Source organism: Gigantopelta aegis, chromosome 5 (genome assembly GCF_016097555.1).
Source record: "Gigantopelta aegis isolate Gae_Host chromosome 5, Gae_host_genome, whole genome shotgun sequence".
Lineage (NCBI taxonomy): Eukaryota > Metazoa > Mollusca > Gastropoda > Neomphalida > Peltospiridae > Gigantopelta > Gigantopelta aegis.
In genome coordinates this window covers 39,479,102-39,499,310 of record NC_054703.1, presented here as the reverse complement: position 1 = coordinate 39,499,310, position 20,209 = coordinate 39,479,102, and the positions used below count along the sequence as shown (strand labels likewise).

Below are 20,209 nucleotides of genomic sequence, written 5' to 3'. Positions count from 1 at the left end.
AGCGGGGGGGGGGGGGGGGGGGCAAAGGGGGGGGGGCAGAAAAAAATCTGGAAAGTATTATAGAAACTTAAAGAAAATTACGGAGTTTTAGACTATTAACTACTTAGTTGCCCCCCCCCCCCCCAACAAAAAATCCTAGCTACGGCCATGACTACTACTGCTACTACTGCTGCTACTATTACTACTACTAATAGGGTTGGAACGAGAAAAAATCCAATCAGTTGAATGTATCTTCCGAGCTGGTTGGATTCTGCGACGCAAGCACCCTGGCCCGAAATAAGTGCTGAGAGAAACATCCTACACATAGCTCAGATGAGGGGCTCGCTTGAAGCGCGGTCGGTTTGGGATCGATCCCCGTCGATGGTCCCATTTGGTTAGTTCTCGTTCCAGCCAGGGGACCACGACTGGTATATCAAAAGCCATGGTATGTGCTATTCTGTCTGTGAGATGTGCACATAAAAGATCCCCTGCTACTAATAAAACATTTTTTAGCAGGTTTCTTCTCTAAAACTATATATAGAGGATTCGTCATGAGTATTTTTTAATATGGAAAATATTAACCGAGTCTATGTTAATCAGTATTTGTCGGTGATTGCCAAAAAATTACATGACTGTAATGAGCGCGTAATTATATCCAAATGTCCGTCTAGCTCTCTTACAGTCAGAGTACTCGGGCTAGCTTCCGTCGAGCCAGCGTTGGCCGGCTTCGTTTCCGTAATTACACGTCTGGGCAGTTCGGAACTCCGAAATCAACTACTGACGTCACGGTGTCTGACGTCATTCAAAATTGAAATCAGCAGTTTATTTCGGCAGAAGGATACCGTTGTGTATAAATCGGCTGACAGACAGTGAAGTGAATTAAAAATGAAAATTGTATTAATCCTTGCGGTGTTGTGTGGTAAGTAAACTATAATTGTGTTCCACATATAGAGACAAAGAATAGCATTTACAATTTACAATGGCCGCCGGGATAGGGGCATAGGTACTTGATGACAGGATAATAAACCATTTCCAAATGACACTAGTACACGATACGGTGGTTGCTGCATTGAGTTAGTCACTGTGATTAAAAGCCCAATGTCCGAGTACTTTTCTTTCTTTTTTCTTTTTTTTTAACAGCACCCTATCCTAAGCATTTTGATTCGCGTTTTATTCCCGGCCATGACGAAATGAGGATTTTACCCCGCCCATACTGCACATTTTAAAACACGAAACAACATGAGAAAAATGTAAAAAAAAAAAAAGTAAAAAAATACTTTTACAGCTTAATTTGTATCATATGCTTCTTGAAAAATACCTTATGACTTTGATATAATCAGGTATTAAAAACACCTCATCAGGACCATAAAAAGAAGAAGGTTTGCAACTCCGACCAACTCCGACGGAAGTAAAGTTTAACCTTTCAGGTCAACCAATCAGAAATTAAATAAATAACGCCGGAAAAAGATCGTACAAAATAACAAAAAGTGAACAGAAGAAGCCAAAAGTACCGAACAGGTATAGCGACATTAGTACTGGAATAAAATAAAATAAAATAAAAATAAAATAAAAATAATATATACATATATATTGACAATAACTTTTAAATTACATGTTTTTAATATTTGTAATATATAACTTAAATCAAAATAATGCAAAATAATGTACTATCGTGGTATTAATTAGGCCTTAATCACGGAGTTAATGCTGAATACAAAGCAGACGACAGACTAAAGCATGGTGAGGGTATAGTTTTAAATATTTCATCTTGAAAAAAAATATTAAATCGATTCACTGGTGTATATAATTGTTGTACTCACGAAAAAGGAAATCATGCGTCTGTTTTGCTCTAGCTACATCTGACGCAGGCGCGTGTACACAGGTTTTCGGGGTCGAACCTTCCCTCGGGCATTTTTTTTTGTAGGCGAGCATGATCTGACACCACCCCCTATAAAGTTTTATTTATGTGTAGGGTGAATAATACATTTCTAACAACACCACTAGAGCACATTGATTTGTTAATCATCGGTTTGGATGTCAAAATTTTAATTTTGACAGTCAGAGTCTTAGAGAGGAAACAAAGTACATTTATCCATTAGTAGCATGGGATCTTTTATTTCCACCACCAGATAAGATATATACCACGGCCTTGTATATACCAGTCATGGTGCACTGGCTGGAACGAGAAAAAGAGTAATGGGTGCTGACCAGTTGTCTTGATGCTGCCAAACATTTCTTCAAACCCAAGGCCGAAATCACTTTGCCCTAAAAAATGTTTTATTATTTCAACCACTGTTTATCAGTTTAGGGTTGCAAAAACAAAATTCATCGTGTTTATAACTGCAAATATGAACACACCGTCCCAAATTACAACCATGGCTACGCCAGTGGCGGTGTCACAAGCAATGGAATTGAGGTTTCTAACTTATTGCGTTCCAGTTAAACATAAGCTTGTGAGACGGGGACAGGAATGCTGGAACAGAAACTCAAAATCGGACTAAAAGTGATCGAGATATTCGGCCAAAATGTACTAATATGAGAAACTTTTTACATGTATTTCCATCATTCTACCCTCAAAATTAGCTGTGCTCCGTGTAAATATGCTTAATGGATCGTTTGCAACCCTATATGTATGCCTAAGAGTTTGGTAGTATTACTAATAGGAATAAATGTCGTTATTCAGAATTGGGCAAATTTTAAATCATCTTTTATAATTGTTAAACATAAGAAATTATCACACAAGGAGTTCCAAACAGAACAGTAGCAAAGTCACACTATATTGCCTCGAAAAGGCGTCTCTAGGCATATATATTTGAAACATTTCCTGAGGAGGCATGGCCCCAGACCCCCCCCCCCCCCCCCCCCAAGATATGTCGCTCCCTTCAGTTGCCCTTTTCATAATTATGGAACCCAACCCTGTTAAAAATCCTTAATCAGCCCTTGTAATATATATATATTCTTATTCGTACAATAATTTATTCACACTACACAAGGTAAAAATAATACCATAAAAACAAACGTGTTTCGGTATCTTGCTTGACTTTAGGCATAACTTCCAGTGAATTCGATGTGCGATAATGATATTAATGATGATATATATATAAATAAATTATTTCAATACAGAAATAAACAAACCCAAATTGAATTAAAACAAATAAAAATATGTGAATAATTATGTATTAAATAACGTATAAATGTGTAAATTAATGTCAGTATGCAAATGACACAATTATGTAATGTTCATGGAAATTTCGAAAAGTGTAACATTATAAAAAATTATAAAAGATACTGAATATGTTCATGGTACTACACTACTGCATTAAACAAGTTTTCCATTCTGGGGCCATCCATAAAGTACGTATGCAAAAAATATGAGTTTTTACACATTCACACACACACACACACACACATTTTTAAAATGTATTTTATTTACTTTTTATAATTTTATTTCTTTGGCCTAACACAAAAATAAATATTAATATAAAAATATAAACAAGTATACGTCGTACAATTGTGTCTAACACTGCCTTACGAGGACGTAAAACGGGACCGTTTTGAATAAATGCTAACAATACTAATAAATGCTAATAATACTAATGGAAATGATAATGATAATTTTTGCAATGACACACACACACACACACACACGCAAATAAAGAAATAACAAAGTAAACTACAAAGTACGCTACTGAAAATCAATTAACGCTGTTGTGGCATTTCAAGGTATTTCCTTACAGTAAAAAACCCAACACCAGTATAAAAATGTAGACTAAATTAGGTTATAAAGCAACACGTTATGAAATAATTCTATTGTTCACCACATACCATCACATTAGATAATGAAAAACAAATGTACCGCTTGTTCATTACTCATCTTTACGTTGATCTGACGGTGCTAACACAAAATTATCCCATTGGTTGACCTGGTTTACCTGGAATATTAAAGGTCACTTCCGTCCTAGATGAGTACCAAGTTGCATGCCTTTTCTATTACCGTATACGCAAATATGTTCGCGAATAAAATATACCGTGAAAATCGCGAACACGTTGATAGCACCGCGAATTTAATTACGCGCAAACTTATTTCCGATTTGGTATAATATTATTTACCTTATAATATATAGTCTTATCTCTATACGCCCAACCCATATCAGAATCAAGCAGTCAGAGGTCCGCCATCTTCATAAATCAAGGCTAATATTCGTTCCTCGTATTCAGCCTTGATACATGTCAAGAAATCGTGCCACAAAATGCTTAAATTTCATTGGATGCGATGAGATCTGATTGCAACGAATCACAACGCTCCTTATAGATTCCCTTGTTATTGAAAACAAAGATGGCAGCGTCAGCGTCCGTGGAAACGTGTTGTGTTTGTCACGATATGTTAAAAAAAAGGTTTCGGCGGTTAATTTTTTATATTGCTTTCAAGATTGTCACATGTTACCGATGCTGTGATTGGTCAGCGATGTCATCGTGTAAGGGACATAATCGATGTTACAAATTTTCTTCCAATAGAGGGCGCTAGTAGTGGATATCAGTAATCTTGACGACATGTATCAAGGCTGAATACGAGGAACGAATATTAGCCTTGATTTATGAAGATGGAGGTCCGCAAGGTCACGTGATTCTGTACACCTGCCTGGTCACGTGGATTTGATCCAAATGACACACATCTGGGTGCAAGTATGTTGTTACGTAGGCCCCTAATCTCAGTTTTGTTTCTTTTCTTTGTAACCGTAAATGGAAATTTGTGGGTATCACCAATAATGAAAAGTTATTTCTTATAATATTTGCGTTTTTCAATGTTCTGTATCGCATGTGCGTGTTCCATCGATAACATGACAATAGTCTTATCAGACATACATACAACATTGACGTCTCACTGACAGCATGGTGAACATGTCCAAGTATGTGCGTGAAATTGTCATTGAAAAGAGTTTGGCAAATGAAATATGGGCAGTTTTTATTTTATTATCGGGGGACACAGTCACGAAAATAATTCCTCGCGAAAATGTAAAATGAAAGCCCGATCGCGAATTATTTTAGCCGCGAAAATATTTGCGTATACGGTATTATATATTTGACTTTGAAAATGTAAGTTCTTTAATTACTTTGTATAATATCTACATTTGACATTTTATTGCAACTTCATAAACCAGTTCAGAGATTTAAAATGTTTAATTAATTAAACATCAATTATTTCAAGTCAGTTTTCAAATTTATATTTTTGAGTTCAGTGTAGGGAAAACGCTTGTTAAGCCTTGTAACAATATAGGCTACGTGTTAGTGGTTATCATTATTTTTATTTTTTCATTTTATTTTTTTCTCTTCCTCTTTGACAACAGCAATATTTTCAGGGGTTTGTATGTAGGCTAGTGTGTGCTAAAAGGGTTTTTGAGGGGTATATTGTGGTATATTGACAATATTTACATTATCCTGTCATCAAGTGCCTATGGATAGGGGCGGCAAGGGCGGCGGCCGCCGCTACAATAATTTGACCAGTTGAGATCTCCGTCCAAAGAATTTTACCACTTTACAAAAAGTTTATATGTATTGCAAAACGGTCCTGGTCCAAATCAGTTTTGTGATTATAGATTAATATTAGATTTACATATCATATGTAATACAGGTGATGCGCCAGTTCCGGATCACTTCAAACAAAATTGTGAATTCTGTCAACATGCGCGCGTATGACTTTAAAATAAATTCTTGGTAATAAAGATAATCAACCATATAAATAAACAGTGATACAAAATGTAAATTTAGGTAAATATTTGGCACCAAAAACAGTGTTGTTCGAGCTGGCGTACTTGCGCCAGTTGCGGATCACTTTGTCCAGTTCCGGATCACTTTCAAAAAATAGCGGCTTACGCCTTCAAAAACACTATTTCCAACATGTTAGCACTTTCAGCACGTTCGTGGATCCTGCCGGACATATTTTATGATCATTTGCAACTCCATAGGGTTCCCATCCTCCTGATTACGCCCCTAATTAGCAATTTCTAAAATCGATTGAAAATCAACGATGGCGTCCCATGACGTCAGATACAAGGGGCGTGTGTCAAAAGTAAAGGTGCGCGATCCTTATTATTTTCGTTGTGTACTTTCAACAAGTTGAATTATATTTGATTTCTGGCATTCTAGTATATAATTATAATAATTAATATTATTATTACTAATAATAAATAATTGTTTTCATTTATTATCGTATATATCAATAATAATAATAATAATAATAATAATTATTATTATATTGATGACTTTTAAAAGTCACATTTTCTTTGTGAAATGAACAAAGGCTTGAAAATAGAAAGAAATGACATAGCAACATATCAACTTTGGGACTGTTTAGTGTTTATCATAATACAGGGGCGGATTATGCTTTAGGTGTGTGTGTGGTGGGGGGGGGGGGGGGGGGGTCCGAAATTATAAATTTTACAGGTTATCTACGTGGTGGGGGTGTTTTTGTTTTTTTAGCCGGATATAATCCGCCCCTGTTTAAATATTAAAATTAAGCAAATAATTTTGAAGCAGGACGGTTAGACCCCTTGTTAATAATGATAAATATTAATATAGTGACACACACAAAACAGTCACAAAAGAAAATTATTAATTATTATTTTTGACGTGTTGTTCCATTTGCCCTTTTCTGGTTAGTCTCCCACCCCCCGCAAAATAATTCCTGGATCTACTCCTGAATACAGAATTATTTTCAACGACGGTCTAAAGGCTAGGGCTAGCTCAGATTGACCGTGTGAATACACAGATCAGTGGCCGACTGACTCTCCTGCATCAGAATGCGATTGTGTAAAACAAAAATTCCACTGAAAAAAATAATCCACCCTATAGTGGTACAGACTGTTTAAATGCGAATTATAATTAAGCCGAATAAGAGATTTTCACTTCGTTGACAAAACCAAATAGAGGACCCCTTCCCCCTCTCTGCCAAAGTCGAGTAGTCGAGTATGCGAAAAGCACGTGCAATGGCACATGCGAAACAGACCAATGGCGGTGGCATGGTTTTATAAAGGTCCTTATGTCAAACTTGTGCCGATTCTTTTCTTTGTACAGTAAACTTTTTTTCTTTGTTTTTTTCAGTCAATCAATCAAGCAAGCAATAGGGGTGGACGGCTCTCACACTGAGGGGGGAGGGGGGGGGCAACATTACTGAATAGTCTTATGGGGCAAATACAAAGACACGTGTGCAGCGATTTTAGCGATTCTAGACTGGCGATCTAACAGGTCATACGGGCTCTTATTTTTGTAGGGGGCAGGGCAGGCTGATTTTTGCCCGAATTAAACGAAAATGGAATTTTAAAAAACTACATTTTATTTATATTAGCCATATTTGTGAATGACTGCGTACGAATGGCTAATTACATGTAGGCTTACAAATATAACGTGAGAGACAAGTGGACAAACACTTAAAATCGTATTTTATAAACTGAAACTACATTACATACATATTGTCATTACCTGTAGAAAACAAAAATAATACAAGAAAAATAGGTGGAACTACAACGATTAATATAATATTTTGTAGAGGATGACTGGGCATGGGACGAACAGTCTAGGGCTACCATGACATGGGCCCCGAGACATACAGAGTCGAATTATTATGAACTAGTTGTTAAAATGACGAATCAAGAGAGGTTTAAGAAGAAAATAATAATAATTATTATCATCATCATCATCATCATCAGCATCATCATTATTGTTATAAAGGAAGGGGGGAGGGGGGGGGGGGGAGTGGGAGAAAAAAATTCCACCGTGTTCAACGTTTTTGAGTCTTGAGATAAACCCTGCGTTCATCGCCCCATCTAGCGGCAGTTACAACGTAAATACTTCCGTTTTGTGAGTGATCCGCAACTGGCGTATCAAGTGTGTCCCCTTTGAGGAGTTACAGTAAGTCGTTTGCAGCATCACTTTTCATAAAACTAGTCATGCACAATCTATATATGTTTCCCCTACTCGTACTATAAAATTTCAAAGGATATAAAAAGAAAAACATCAAAAACTTCATCTCTCTTTGTAAACGTCTTCTTTTTTTCATGTCGTCTGCTCGTGTAAAGTTTTAATAGTGGTTATGTATCGCCGTCCAAAATAAAACCAAGACTATATACTGTTACAGTTATTTTACGTACAATTAGAATATTTGTTAGAATATTTGTTTAATGAAATTTACACAGAAACCACTAAAAATTGAATATACCGACAGACTGATCGGTAACTACAGGTGATCCGGAAGTGATCCGGAACTGGCGCATCACCTGTATCCCAGGGCTCGAATTTAAGAATTTGTCTCCCACGGCAATTTTTAAAAGAATTGCAATGGGCGAAATAGTCCTCCGACGGCAATTTTGAACCTGCCTTTGGCATTTTGTTTCAAAAGTGACATTTGCAGGAAATAAATCTGACGGAAAGGCTATCTTGTTATAGGAGAAGCCATGTGTTTAGGGAAGTGACGTCACGTATCAGCATGCGCGCGCATCTGGTAGGCAGAAGTCGATCATAATGGCCATTAGTAACAAAGCGAACTAGCGACAATGGCCAAAACATGTGCTTAACTTACCGCTTGTAGCACGGGAACGCTATTCTACATAAAATGAAACGATTGACCGAGTTCAAAACTATAGCAAACTTCCTTTTTTCTTCTTTTTTTCACATGAATAAATATTTTTAGCCCATGTAATTTGATAGCGTCTGGTCCATATTTCAAGTAAAGCATTACAAACGAGCGCGCGCACACAAATAAAAATAAAATAAAACAAGTTGGCCTATATTTATTTATAACTGTTTAAAAGAAATAATTGGCCTAATTTTTGTTAAAGGAAATTATTTCTTTAAACAATTTTAAATACCCCATATATATATATATATATATATATATATATATATATATATATATATATATATGAACATTTGTTACAAATGAACCAGTAGACAACACTGGTGTGTTATACTTGTCTACTGGTTCATTTGTAAGGCTTTTCACCAACAATAAAGTTTAATCAAGTAAGTATCTTATTAAAAAACTTTACAAAACTTTAAAACTATTAATTTTATTAAGTCCTTCTTTATTCCATAAAGTTACTGACATCGGATACGTATTAACACATTGTATTAAAATGGAGGATACTAAATTTAGTTTCAGTACCTGTTCCATGACCACGCATACATTGGTCCCTCTAGCTACATCGTCCCTTTTTAAATATTAGTACAGAACTTAGCCTTCTAAACGGGATACACCTTAAATTTACTTGGTCCCCCAAGTACACACACACACACACACATATATATATATATAAATTACCATAAATATTGTAATCACCTAATCCCATGCGGGGCAGGACATAGTTTAATATGCAGTCGGTCTATGATTGATTCCCATTGGTGGTCCTATGGGGCTATTTCTCGTTTCAGCCAGTGCTCCACAGCTGGTGTAACAAAGGCTATGCTATTTATTATCCTGACTGTGGGCTGCTGCATATAAAAGATCCCTTGCTGCTAATAGGAAAGCAGCAGGTTTCCTCCCTAATATCTGTGTGGTCCCTAAACATGTCCGATTCCATATATCCGTAATTAAAATGACTTGAGTGCATTGTTAAATAAAAGATTCCTTCCTTTCAAATCCCAAACTGTGTCAGTTACCTTTGACAAGAGGCAGTTTCAAAAGGCTTTCACTTTCAACCTGATTAATAAAAAAAACCGTTAAAACAACTAACTACTGTAAATTGTAACAATACAATGTTTTTATGTTTTAATTTAAAACACAAATTAACACAATGCAAATATCATTTGATCATTGGTTTATAATGATAATTTTTTTTTTTTAAATATGCCTTCTCTATTGTTTCTAGATATAATTTTATTGATTTTGTAAATTCTGTTTTTATTAGAAAATAGAGATTGTGGTAAACAAAAGGATTAAGTCCAAGTGTTATCAATGTCATCATCACATACTGAATAGCCCCAATAATGTTGCATAGTTTGGAAAGTCAGTGAAAAACGTTCTGGTATCCATCTTGTGCACAGAAACATGAGCTACCATAGAAAAGAAACGCTGAATCTGATACCAGTGTTCTCCTTAGCATCCCTTAATTCACCCTAAAAGGCCCTTAATTCATCTAAGAGCTGCCGGTTCTCTTTTTGTCCATAAACAGGGATCACTGATATCTAGAAAAAATATCAAAATTGTTAATTTTCTATGATATAAGTTGAAAGTTTTATATTGTGTACATATTAGTATTAGTAACTATAGCATGATTTGACTCTCTCTCTCTCTCTCTCTCTCTCTCTCTCTCTCTCTCTCTCTCTCTCTCTCTCTCTCTCTCTCTCTCTCTCTCTCTCTCTCTCTCTCTCTCTCTCTCTCTCTCTCTCTCTCTCTCTCTCTCTCTCTCTCTCTCTCTCTCACACACACACACACACACACACACACACACAGCTCCCTGTTATTTAATTAAAAATATAAATACTCCAGCCACCTACATATTTTATGGCATGATACAATATAAAATACACTCAGATTTTTTTTTACCCACTATAATGGATCAGTCAATACAAAGTTACATAACACGTTGTTTGTAGCATTAACCGTGGCACCAGTGTGGTTTCAGAAATATACATTGGTTTTAGTTCAGACTTTGGCTTGAAGAGATCAAAGAAACACCCACACATGAAATTGAAAACAATGTTACACACTGTTAATAATATTTAATGTTACTGGTGGTGATAGATAGTGTTATACATTTGTGTTTAGTTACAGTGTTCCTGCAAGAGGTATGCCTTTTAAATCAACTGAGTAAACTTGTATTTTCATATCTCAAAAAATTGGAGACGCTAATTTCCAGTCAAATACGGATATTTGTATAATCGGCCAAACCCCCCCCCCCCCCACACACACACACACACACACACAATTTTTTAATATTATTATGTTGGGTTTTTTATATTTAAAAAGAAGAATTAACAACTAATATTAATAAAATATCACTACTAATGGATGGGTAAGTACGACTGACAGCAACATGAACAACAAAAGATAGTGGTCACAAAAATGATAAACACCTTTCTGCATGATCTTCAGGTTACTAAATTTTGTAATGACTAAATATAGTCAAATATTGCAAATACAATAAAAGGGTGTGTTTTCGTTGAGAAAATTAAAATTGAATTTTACTCTTTATGGTTGCAGGGCAGCTAAATATTACACTGATATGGTATCAGTATGTTGATCTATAGTCCTTTTCATCAGGGAACATCGTTCTCCTTGGCCACACTTTTTTATTTTTTCGGATTACGGATCCGCCGACGTTAATTTTGCCAAAATGAAAAAAAAATTAAAATTCAGTTTTCAGCCAATTTTTAATTTTATTTCCCCGCCTATTTATGATTTTTACAGTGGCGGTGTCGGGAAATACGAAATAAATAAAAATACAAGCCTTGAAATATAAAGCTAAATCAGTATTTACAAGCCCATCCAATTCCAACTCCGTACGATTTTGTCAGTGCACGTTCAGCTTCGATCCGGAAGTATTTTATTTGGTGCGGTGCAACCTGGAGTGGAGTGGTATATAGAAAAGTGGAATTCAATCCCATCTGAAACGGAGTGCCGAAGAATCGTTCTCTCCCTTGACATTTCATTAATTAAATAATATGTTTATTTAAATTTTATCCTGATAGATTTTTATTAAAAGTAGTACAAAGTATGTTTTGAATGGTGTTAATACTTTAATTTATACCCAACTCCGACTTTGCTGAAATTTCATTTCATCTGTCGACAAGTTCGGAATTTAGACCAAACGCATTCAGTATGACCAATATACGTCACAAAAGAACGTGTTGACGTCATTGTTTTGACTGAAATCGGTTGTCTTAAGGACACCGCAGACCTTTGCAACAAGGTGCAATTTTTGTTGCATGCAACAAAAATCGTACGTCGTTGCATCGTGTGCGCTGGCCTGCGATGCAATTTTTGTTGCATGCAACTAAAATTGCTCCGATCAAACATGTTTGATTTTATTGCATGTAATTGCATCTAATTGCACGCTGTCGCAAACGTGTGCGCCTTCCATGCAACAAAACGTTGACGTAATAATTTAAACTGCCAATGAACGGATAGAGTGATCAAATGACTCAAAATGGCAGCCTCCTGCAGCATGTGGTCAACAGAAAAAGAGGATGAATTAGTGGTGATATGGCAGACAATACCATGTCTTTTTGACACAACATCCCCTGAATATAGCAATAGGGCTAAAAGGGAGATGTGTCTTGCAGAGATGGAATCTGCGCTTGGAATATCAGGTATGTTTATACAGGTGTTCTACATCAATTGTGTGGTTATATCCTAAAGGACCAAAAAGCGTGTGGGACAAATTAAGTGCAACTTTACGTAAATTCAGTCTTCTACGTCATAACAAATATGTTGTAGAACATATCTCGATGACCACCGTCGAAACAAATACGGGGGAAAACCGCCATTTTGACTGTCACGTGATCACTGCCAGACTAAAATTGCTGGTTGTCGCATGTGTGTGCGGATCAGTGCAACGACAAAGTCCATGCGACAAAGTTGCAAATGTCTGCGGTGGCCTTTACTGAAAACATCTGTAATACAAAAAAAAAATTAATAATAATAACAGGAATTGGGTGAATTTGATTTAAATTTTTATTCCATCCTCCGACATTGCCTCCTTCAAAGTGTGGCCTTACTTTGGCATTTACTACAAGTTATTTATTTCTGAGCCGATTGGTTGCACATAAATTGCACATATAAAGTGCATCACATACTTTGATTGCACTGAAAATGTAAGATAGTATATGATAAATAGAGGTTATTACTGGAGTGTTTTTCGGTATCGTCAATATATATTAGGAATAAAAATTGTATTACGCGAGCATAATACATTATTTTTATTCCTAATATATGATATTGACGATACCGAAATACACGAGGGTAATAATCTCTTTATCATATAATCTCAAGCTTCATACAACATGTTTTTGTAAACTGTACGCGCAACTTTAATTCCAGTCAGCCATTACTAGATATTCAAATGACGTAAGAATATGTGGCGCGTTGTATTTTTGAATGGAAATGACGTCAAACTCGAATGACGTAATTTTGGATGTCCTTAGGTCTCACTACACAGATCATTTCCGGGTGAGAGTTGATTGATGACGGTCCACTATAGTTCCTAATTGTGACACATGTTATGGTTCACATATTCACTTCTAGGAAATGGTGAAGAATTAAAACAATATGTATGTTTAATGGTAAGCCTTCTGGCTGTATTTTGCCCATGTTATTTTGTAATATTGTGCATCGACCTTTTGGGACATGGGTATATAGCGCAAGTGACAGCCGGAGTGAATCGGTTAATGAACCACCTGTTCGGACCGGTACTACAGCCAGATGCAGTCCTATAGCAAAAAACTGAGACGGAAATGTTCACAATTTTGGAGTGAAAACAAATGCTTATATAATGTATGTTCGCAATGGTGTATGTTGTTTGTGCCAACGAGAACCCGTTCTATGAGCAATCTTCGCTTGAAGTTGGGCAGTTTAACATGGGTTTCAATGGCAGATGACATCTGTGTAGTGAGACCTTACATGAAAATAAATTATTGTCCGAACCAAATTGTTAACAACTACGAAAAATTACTCTCCTACCTTTAATTGCCGTTAGATTTCCTCCAAAGTTTGTCCAGACAGAAATCTTGAAAAAACTATTACAATGACACATATTCCACATACCAGATGATAACTATGTCACCTATATCGACTTCGCTGAGAGCGCATAGGGCAAAAAGCATGTAATTTTGTGCCAGCTGCCATTTTGACTTTTTATGCTATATTCTTCAAGAGGGGTGAAAGGATAGGACATAATCTAACAACGTCATAACATTATGATATAAAAGCAAACGTGATGACGTCATATTATTAATTATTATTTTTTATTATTATTATTATTTTTAATGATACCACTAGACATCATTGATTTCATATTAATTGTGTCACATACTTTGGAGGCTTTCACCGCTCTTGAAGAGTATTCCATAAACAAGCAACATGGCAGACGGCAGAAAACTGCATGTATTTTTCTCTATGCAGTCTCAGCAAAGACGGTATCGGCGACATCGTTGCAGTCTCATGTGTGGAATCTGTATATTTGTTGTGGTTTGTTTGCGATTTGTGTCTGGACAAACTTTTGAGGAAATCTAACGGCAATTAAAGATAGGAGAGTAATTTTTTGTAGTTGTTAACAATTTGGTTCGGACAATAGGGCCTAACGTTTTTTGTTTTCTGAACGCTGTACAGCTTTCAGTGTCAAATTGCCATTGAAATGTTTTTATTTAAGGAATATGAATGCATACATAAATTATGGAGTGTCACCAAAGTACGTTTGCTTAAATGTCAATAAACCTAGTGCCGTAACCTCGATTAATTTACATCTAATTTGAAAAGTTATCAAATTCTTAAAATATGTGATCCGAAAAATATCACATACTTTGATTGCACTGAAAATGTAAGATATAGAGGTTATTACCAGAGTGTTTTATTTTGATGTAAGGACATAAAAAATACACCGCGCCACATATTCAGAGGCTCGCATAATACAATTTTTATTCCTAATATATGATATTGACGATACGGAAAAGCACTGGTAATAACCTCTTTATATATATATATATATATATATAAAATGCTAAGAAATGAAGCCTGACATACTGAAATCTTCGTTTTATCTTCCTTCACAACGCTGTACGTGATCGATACACGTCTGTTCTTTTGCCTTCCTTCATCTTCTACTCTTTGCCTCCGGCGCTTGACCTGCCCGATATCCATGTGAGACACAAGGATTGCATCTTGCTCAACTTTATCTTTAGTCACATAGAGCTGCCCTTTAATGTATTCTAAGTTATTTTCATTCAGAGTTCCGGCAGTGCACAAAGCATTTTTATGGGTGCATGTCAAACGAGGAATCAAACCTTCACCACTGTAGCGAGCTGTTTTGGCTATAGAACGGGCCGAACTTCGTGGCCGACGTCGTTTACGCTTTCCTGTTGGTGATAACATCACAGGTTCGTCAACTGCATCATAAGTTTCCATAACTAGCGTGGATAAATTGGCCAAAATCCGAAGGAATTATATGAATTCAGCGCGCAAAAATCTTTATCATGGGCGCGGCCATCTTATGCGTCATGTGATCTGATGCGCACATGTGATTGGCGGTCTACAAACTACGTGGTTCTGCAGACAAACTCAGATGTTCTGCAAAGAAATCGTATTTAGAGTGGGACTAACGGGCTTTTGAAGCAAAATTTATTTCCTCATCGGGTACCAGGGACTGACAAGGTTTGTCTCCAAGTTATCTCAATTTTCATGGATGTTGCGTTTACGAGGTTTTGCGCCTGAACTCCTCATATATATATATATATATATATATATATATATATATATATATATATATATATTTGATATAGAGAGGTTTTTACCAGTGTTTGTCGGTATCGTCAATATCATATATTAGGATAAAAAGTGTATTATGCGAGCCTATATATATATAATTAATATTTCAGTTCTGACAGTTCCTGTGTATTCTGAAGCAAAATGTAGAAAAAGCATGGCGATCAAGTGTAAGGGAATATCAATAACCATGACAGCAACACTAGCGTACCGTAATCTGAAAGTTTTATCAAGAGGTTATATGGATGTCAAGCTGTGCCGGTATGGTTAAACGTTTTTCTTTTACAACACCTCTAGTTTAGCAGTATACAGTTAGCTCCCTTCTGTGCCCGCCTAGTAGCGGTATACAGTTAGCTCCCTTAGCAGTATACAGTTAGCTGCCTTAGGTCTCATTACACAGATCACTTCCGGGTGAGAGTTCATTCATCACGGTCCACTATAGTTCCTAATTGTGGCACATGTTATGGTTCACATATTCACTTCTAGGAAATGGTGAAGAATTAAAACAATATGTATGCTTAATGGTAAGCCTTCTGGCTGTATTTTGCCCATGTTATTTTGTAATATTGTGCATCGACCTTTTGGGACATGGGTATATAGTGCAAGTGACAGCCGGAGTGAATCGGTTTATGAACCACCTGTTCGGACCGGTACTACAGCCGGATGCGGTCATATAGCAAACAACTGAGCCGGAAATGTTCACAATTTTGAAATGAATATAAATGCTTATATAATGTATGTTCGCAATGGTGTATGTTGTTGGTGCCAACAAGAACCCGTTCTATGGGCAATCTTCACTTGAAGTTGGGCAGTTTAACATGGGTTTCAATGGCAGATGACATCTGTGTAGTGAGACCTTAGCAGTATACAGTTAGCTCCCTTATGATAAATTTGGGTGATTTTCAAACAAGCTGATTTTGTGAAAAACTGAATAGATAAACCTTTATTCAAATGCAGAACATACCACAGCCTTTGATATGCCAGTCGTGCTGCACTGGCTGAATGAGAAACATCCCATATTTGAGCTATTGTTAATGATTACACTAATCATTCATTGGGAACACGTACTGTTTGTTTTCCCTTCGTTCAAAAATTCAGATCAAATAGACGGTAACACCCGGAAATCTAAAAACTCCATATGGTTATCTCCTGATTTAAAAAAGAAAGAAATATTTTATTTAACGACGCACTCAACACATTTTATTTACGGTTATATGGCGTCAGACATATGGTTAAGGACCACACAGAGTTTGAGAGGAAACCCGCTGTCGCCACTACATGGGCTACTCTTTCCGATTAGCAGCAAGGGATCCTTTATTTGCGCTTCCCACAGGCAGGATAGCACAAACCATGGCCTTTGTTGAACCAGTTATGGATCACTGGTCGGCGCCACCGATGCCGGTCTCCTGATTTAAGTCACGAATGAACTAATTTTCACTTTTCATGAGCTTTAGCCAGTGATAAATGAAAATTATTTCACGAAAGACTTGATGCAGTGATGCGGGTTTTTTTTTTTTCTTCTTCGTTTTTTTATGGTGGGTATAAGGGGCATATTTAAATTGAAATCAGAATGCATGTCCTAGTTCATGCGCGATGGCATTTTGGCTCCATATGCGGTTTTAAGGTCATAGCAAGTGAAGCCCAGCAAAAATCGACGTCATACCGTAGTGAAATTAAAAAAAACATTAATTAAAAAATAATAAAATAAAAAATGTTGATGCGCGAGGGTCAAAATCGATGCGCATGTTGACTTGAGACCAGAAATATATTTTGTTTGGGTGCGCGAGTGCGAATAATTTTTACATGCTCATATACCACTAGAGTTTCGAGCATATCCGTCCCGGGGCCTGTCTCTGGATAGCCAGGGGCTTGTCCCGGGACAGAAAAATTAAGCGGACAATTTTGAAATTTACATCCAAAAATTAAATAGTGAGCCTTTAAAATTTTGATGTGCATCTCTAATTAATATAATTAATAAAGAAAATTCTACTCATTAAATTTGGTCGCTAGATTAGATCGGGTGGTCAAAAAGAAATTAGATAAGATCGGTGGCCTGAGTTGAAAATGGGCAGAATTTTGAAAATAGCAATTAGTAAAAAAGTTAATAGAATTTTTAAAAAAAGAAAAAAGTTACAAGCCAAAAATAAAAAGAATTGACTGATCGGTCGAATATTTATATAATTTGGAGCATTTTAGAAGGACAGTCCAAAAATAAATAAGAGAAAGAAGAGGGGATCGGACTATTTAATAATATTAAAAAAAGAAAGTAATTGGCCTCGTTAAAGCCGTTAGGGTGCACAGCTTGTAGGGACGAGATGGGTTGCATCCTGTCAAGAAAACCCCTAGATTGACAGTCAATAGACGTTGAAGGTGTAGTGCTGTGCTGAAATACAGATCTTGAGAAGCCGGATCCGCCTGAACGAGAGAGAGTATCAGACTAGGGTACAGTCCAGTCGTCATGGGTTGGTATAGTGGTGCGGACGGGCCCGACTCCGGAGGATACGAGATGGTATCACAATAAAACAAATTAAAGTCTAGAAAAGAGTAGTAGGGGCTGACCCCGCTTCCTATTTCTTCTTCGAGTGGGGCGGTCAATCTTCCAGTGCTGCTGGGACAGGCTCGGACATGCAGAGACTAAACGCGAACAACTGTGGCGTTCTGCAGAATGGCCGTCATACGAGTTACGATAAAAACAAGTCAACATAGTCAGACGGAGAAATGACGTGGAGGCAAGGAATCTCGCTAAAAAAGAATCCAACCTGGTGGTGGAGACTGTCGAAACGAGAAGCGTTTCAGCGTTCAATCAGTTCCAATGGCTGCATACATCTCATTAGAAAACTTCACTTCGTTGACAAAAACAACAAAAGTGAAGGATCCCCAAGTCGAGCCGCGAAAGCACGTGCAGTGTGTACAAACACGTCTTACCGCGACAAGCTCAAGACTGGGAATCCTTTCGTTTGGCCTTATTCTATAAAACAATGGGCTGGCGCCGGATTACAGGTTTTTTTTGTGGGGTTTGGGTGGGGGTTTTTCAAGCATGGATTGCGCAGAAATGATGGGAATATTTGATGTACCAAAATAAAGGGCATATTTAAATTGAAATCAGAATGCACGTCCTAGTTCATGCGCGATGGCATTTTGGCTCCATATGCGGTTTTAAGGTCATAGCAAGAAAAGCCCAACAAAAAATCTACGTCGAACCGCGGGATTTTTTTTTTTTTAAATGTTGACACACGAGGGTTAAAATCGCGCGTGCCGACTTGATACCAAACATTTATTTCGTTTGGCCTTATTCTATTTGTTACTCCAGATATTTTTGTTTTTATCTAAAATAATATTTTAGCTACCGCTCAAAATGTGCTAATTGTTCACCTATTATTCTATCGGAGGGCGGGATGTAGCCCAGTGGGTAAATGCTCGTTTGATGCGCGGTCAGTCTAGGATCAATCCCCGTCGGTAAGCCTTCTGGGCTATTTCTTGCTTTAGCCAGTGCACCATGACTGGTATATTAAAGGCTGTGGTATGTGTTATCCTGTCTGTGGCATGGTGCATATAAAAGAACCCTTGTTACTAATGCAAAAATGTAGCGGATTTCGTCTCTTTGATTGTGTCAAAATAACCATGTTTGACAATCTAATTAAAATTAGCTCCACTATTACATGTGGATCTAACAGCAGCCAGTTGGAGCTCATGTCCACCAATCAAAACCTTACTTGCAGAATCATGCTAGTGATTTGAAAATAATTTGAAAACATTCCGAGGGTATACGACATGTTTCATGTAAATTACGAATGCCTTATTTAGACCAGTAGAACTAATTTTAATCAGATTGCTAACAACGCTGCGTAGTCTCCAATGTCCAAGTAACATTTCGTCTGTAAATAATAATTTAAATATTGACCAATCACACTTCGCCTTTTATAACGTTATTTGGGAGCATACAAATTCTAAAAATATCGGACGAGTCTATTTTAGTGGCCGCAGTACAGCGAACCATACCAATACGTACGGGATGGGTTATCAGTCTTCAATTTTACATTACAAATTATTTATTTATTAAAATAACTAAAAACTAAATCAGTCTTCAGTTTTACATTACAAATTATTTATTTTATAAAATAAAACATGTTTTAAGGCTTTCGTAATTCACACAAAACATGTCGTATACCCTCAGGATAATTCGGAATGTTTTCAAAATATTTTTAAATAGTGGAGCTAATTTTAGTTAGATTGCATGTTTGACATCCAATAGCCGATGATTAATAAATCAATGTGCTCAAGTGGTGTCGTTAAACAAAGAAATAAGTTGAAATGAAATGTGATCGCCCGCTACCGACCCTGGTACTGCTGCGTGTGCTCCCCTGCACATACAAGTGCAAGCGACCCCCCCCCCCCCCCCCACCACCACCACCAACCCTTTCCTGACCTGGACGGAGAAGCCGACACCAGCGGCCATGACAGCCGTGCGCTACAACAGCTTTTTCCGAATGTACACATTGAACCCTATGTCCTTGCCTGTTCTGTTGTGCGATTGTTAAGAGATTCTATGAAAAAAAGAGTGTTACTTAAAATTCACTATTTCCTTGTAAAACTAGTAACCCCCCCCCCCCCCAAAAAAAAAAACAAAAAAACAAAACAAACAACAACAACAAACCCACAACAAAAACAACAACAAATAAAAAAAAAAAAAAAAAAAACAAACACCTGTTTGAATTCGGACCAGCAGAATTTGTAGCTTGCCGGACGACACACCTGGCAGGA

At 36.9% G+C, this 20,209-nt stretch overlaps 1 protein-coding gene across 1 annotated transcript in view; it reads left to right on the top strand.

The window, feature by feature from the left end:
• Positions 1 to 742: 742 nt before the first annotated feature.
• LOC121373783 overlaps positions 743 to 20,209 on the top strand; it is a 32,462-nt gene continuing 12,995 nt past the window's right edge. Inside the window, exons 1-2 of the mRNA XM_041500543.1 lie at positions 743 to 898; positions 15,562 to 15,709. Of these exons, the coding sequence (XP_041356477.1) occupies positions 865 to 898; positions 15,562 to 15,709 (182 nt within the window). The 5' untranslated portion in view covers positions 743 to 864. The remainder of the gene's footprint in view (positions 899 to 15,561; positions 15,710 to 20,209) is intronic.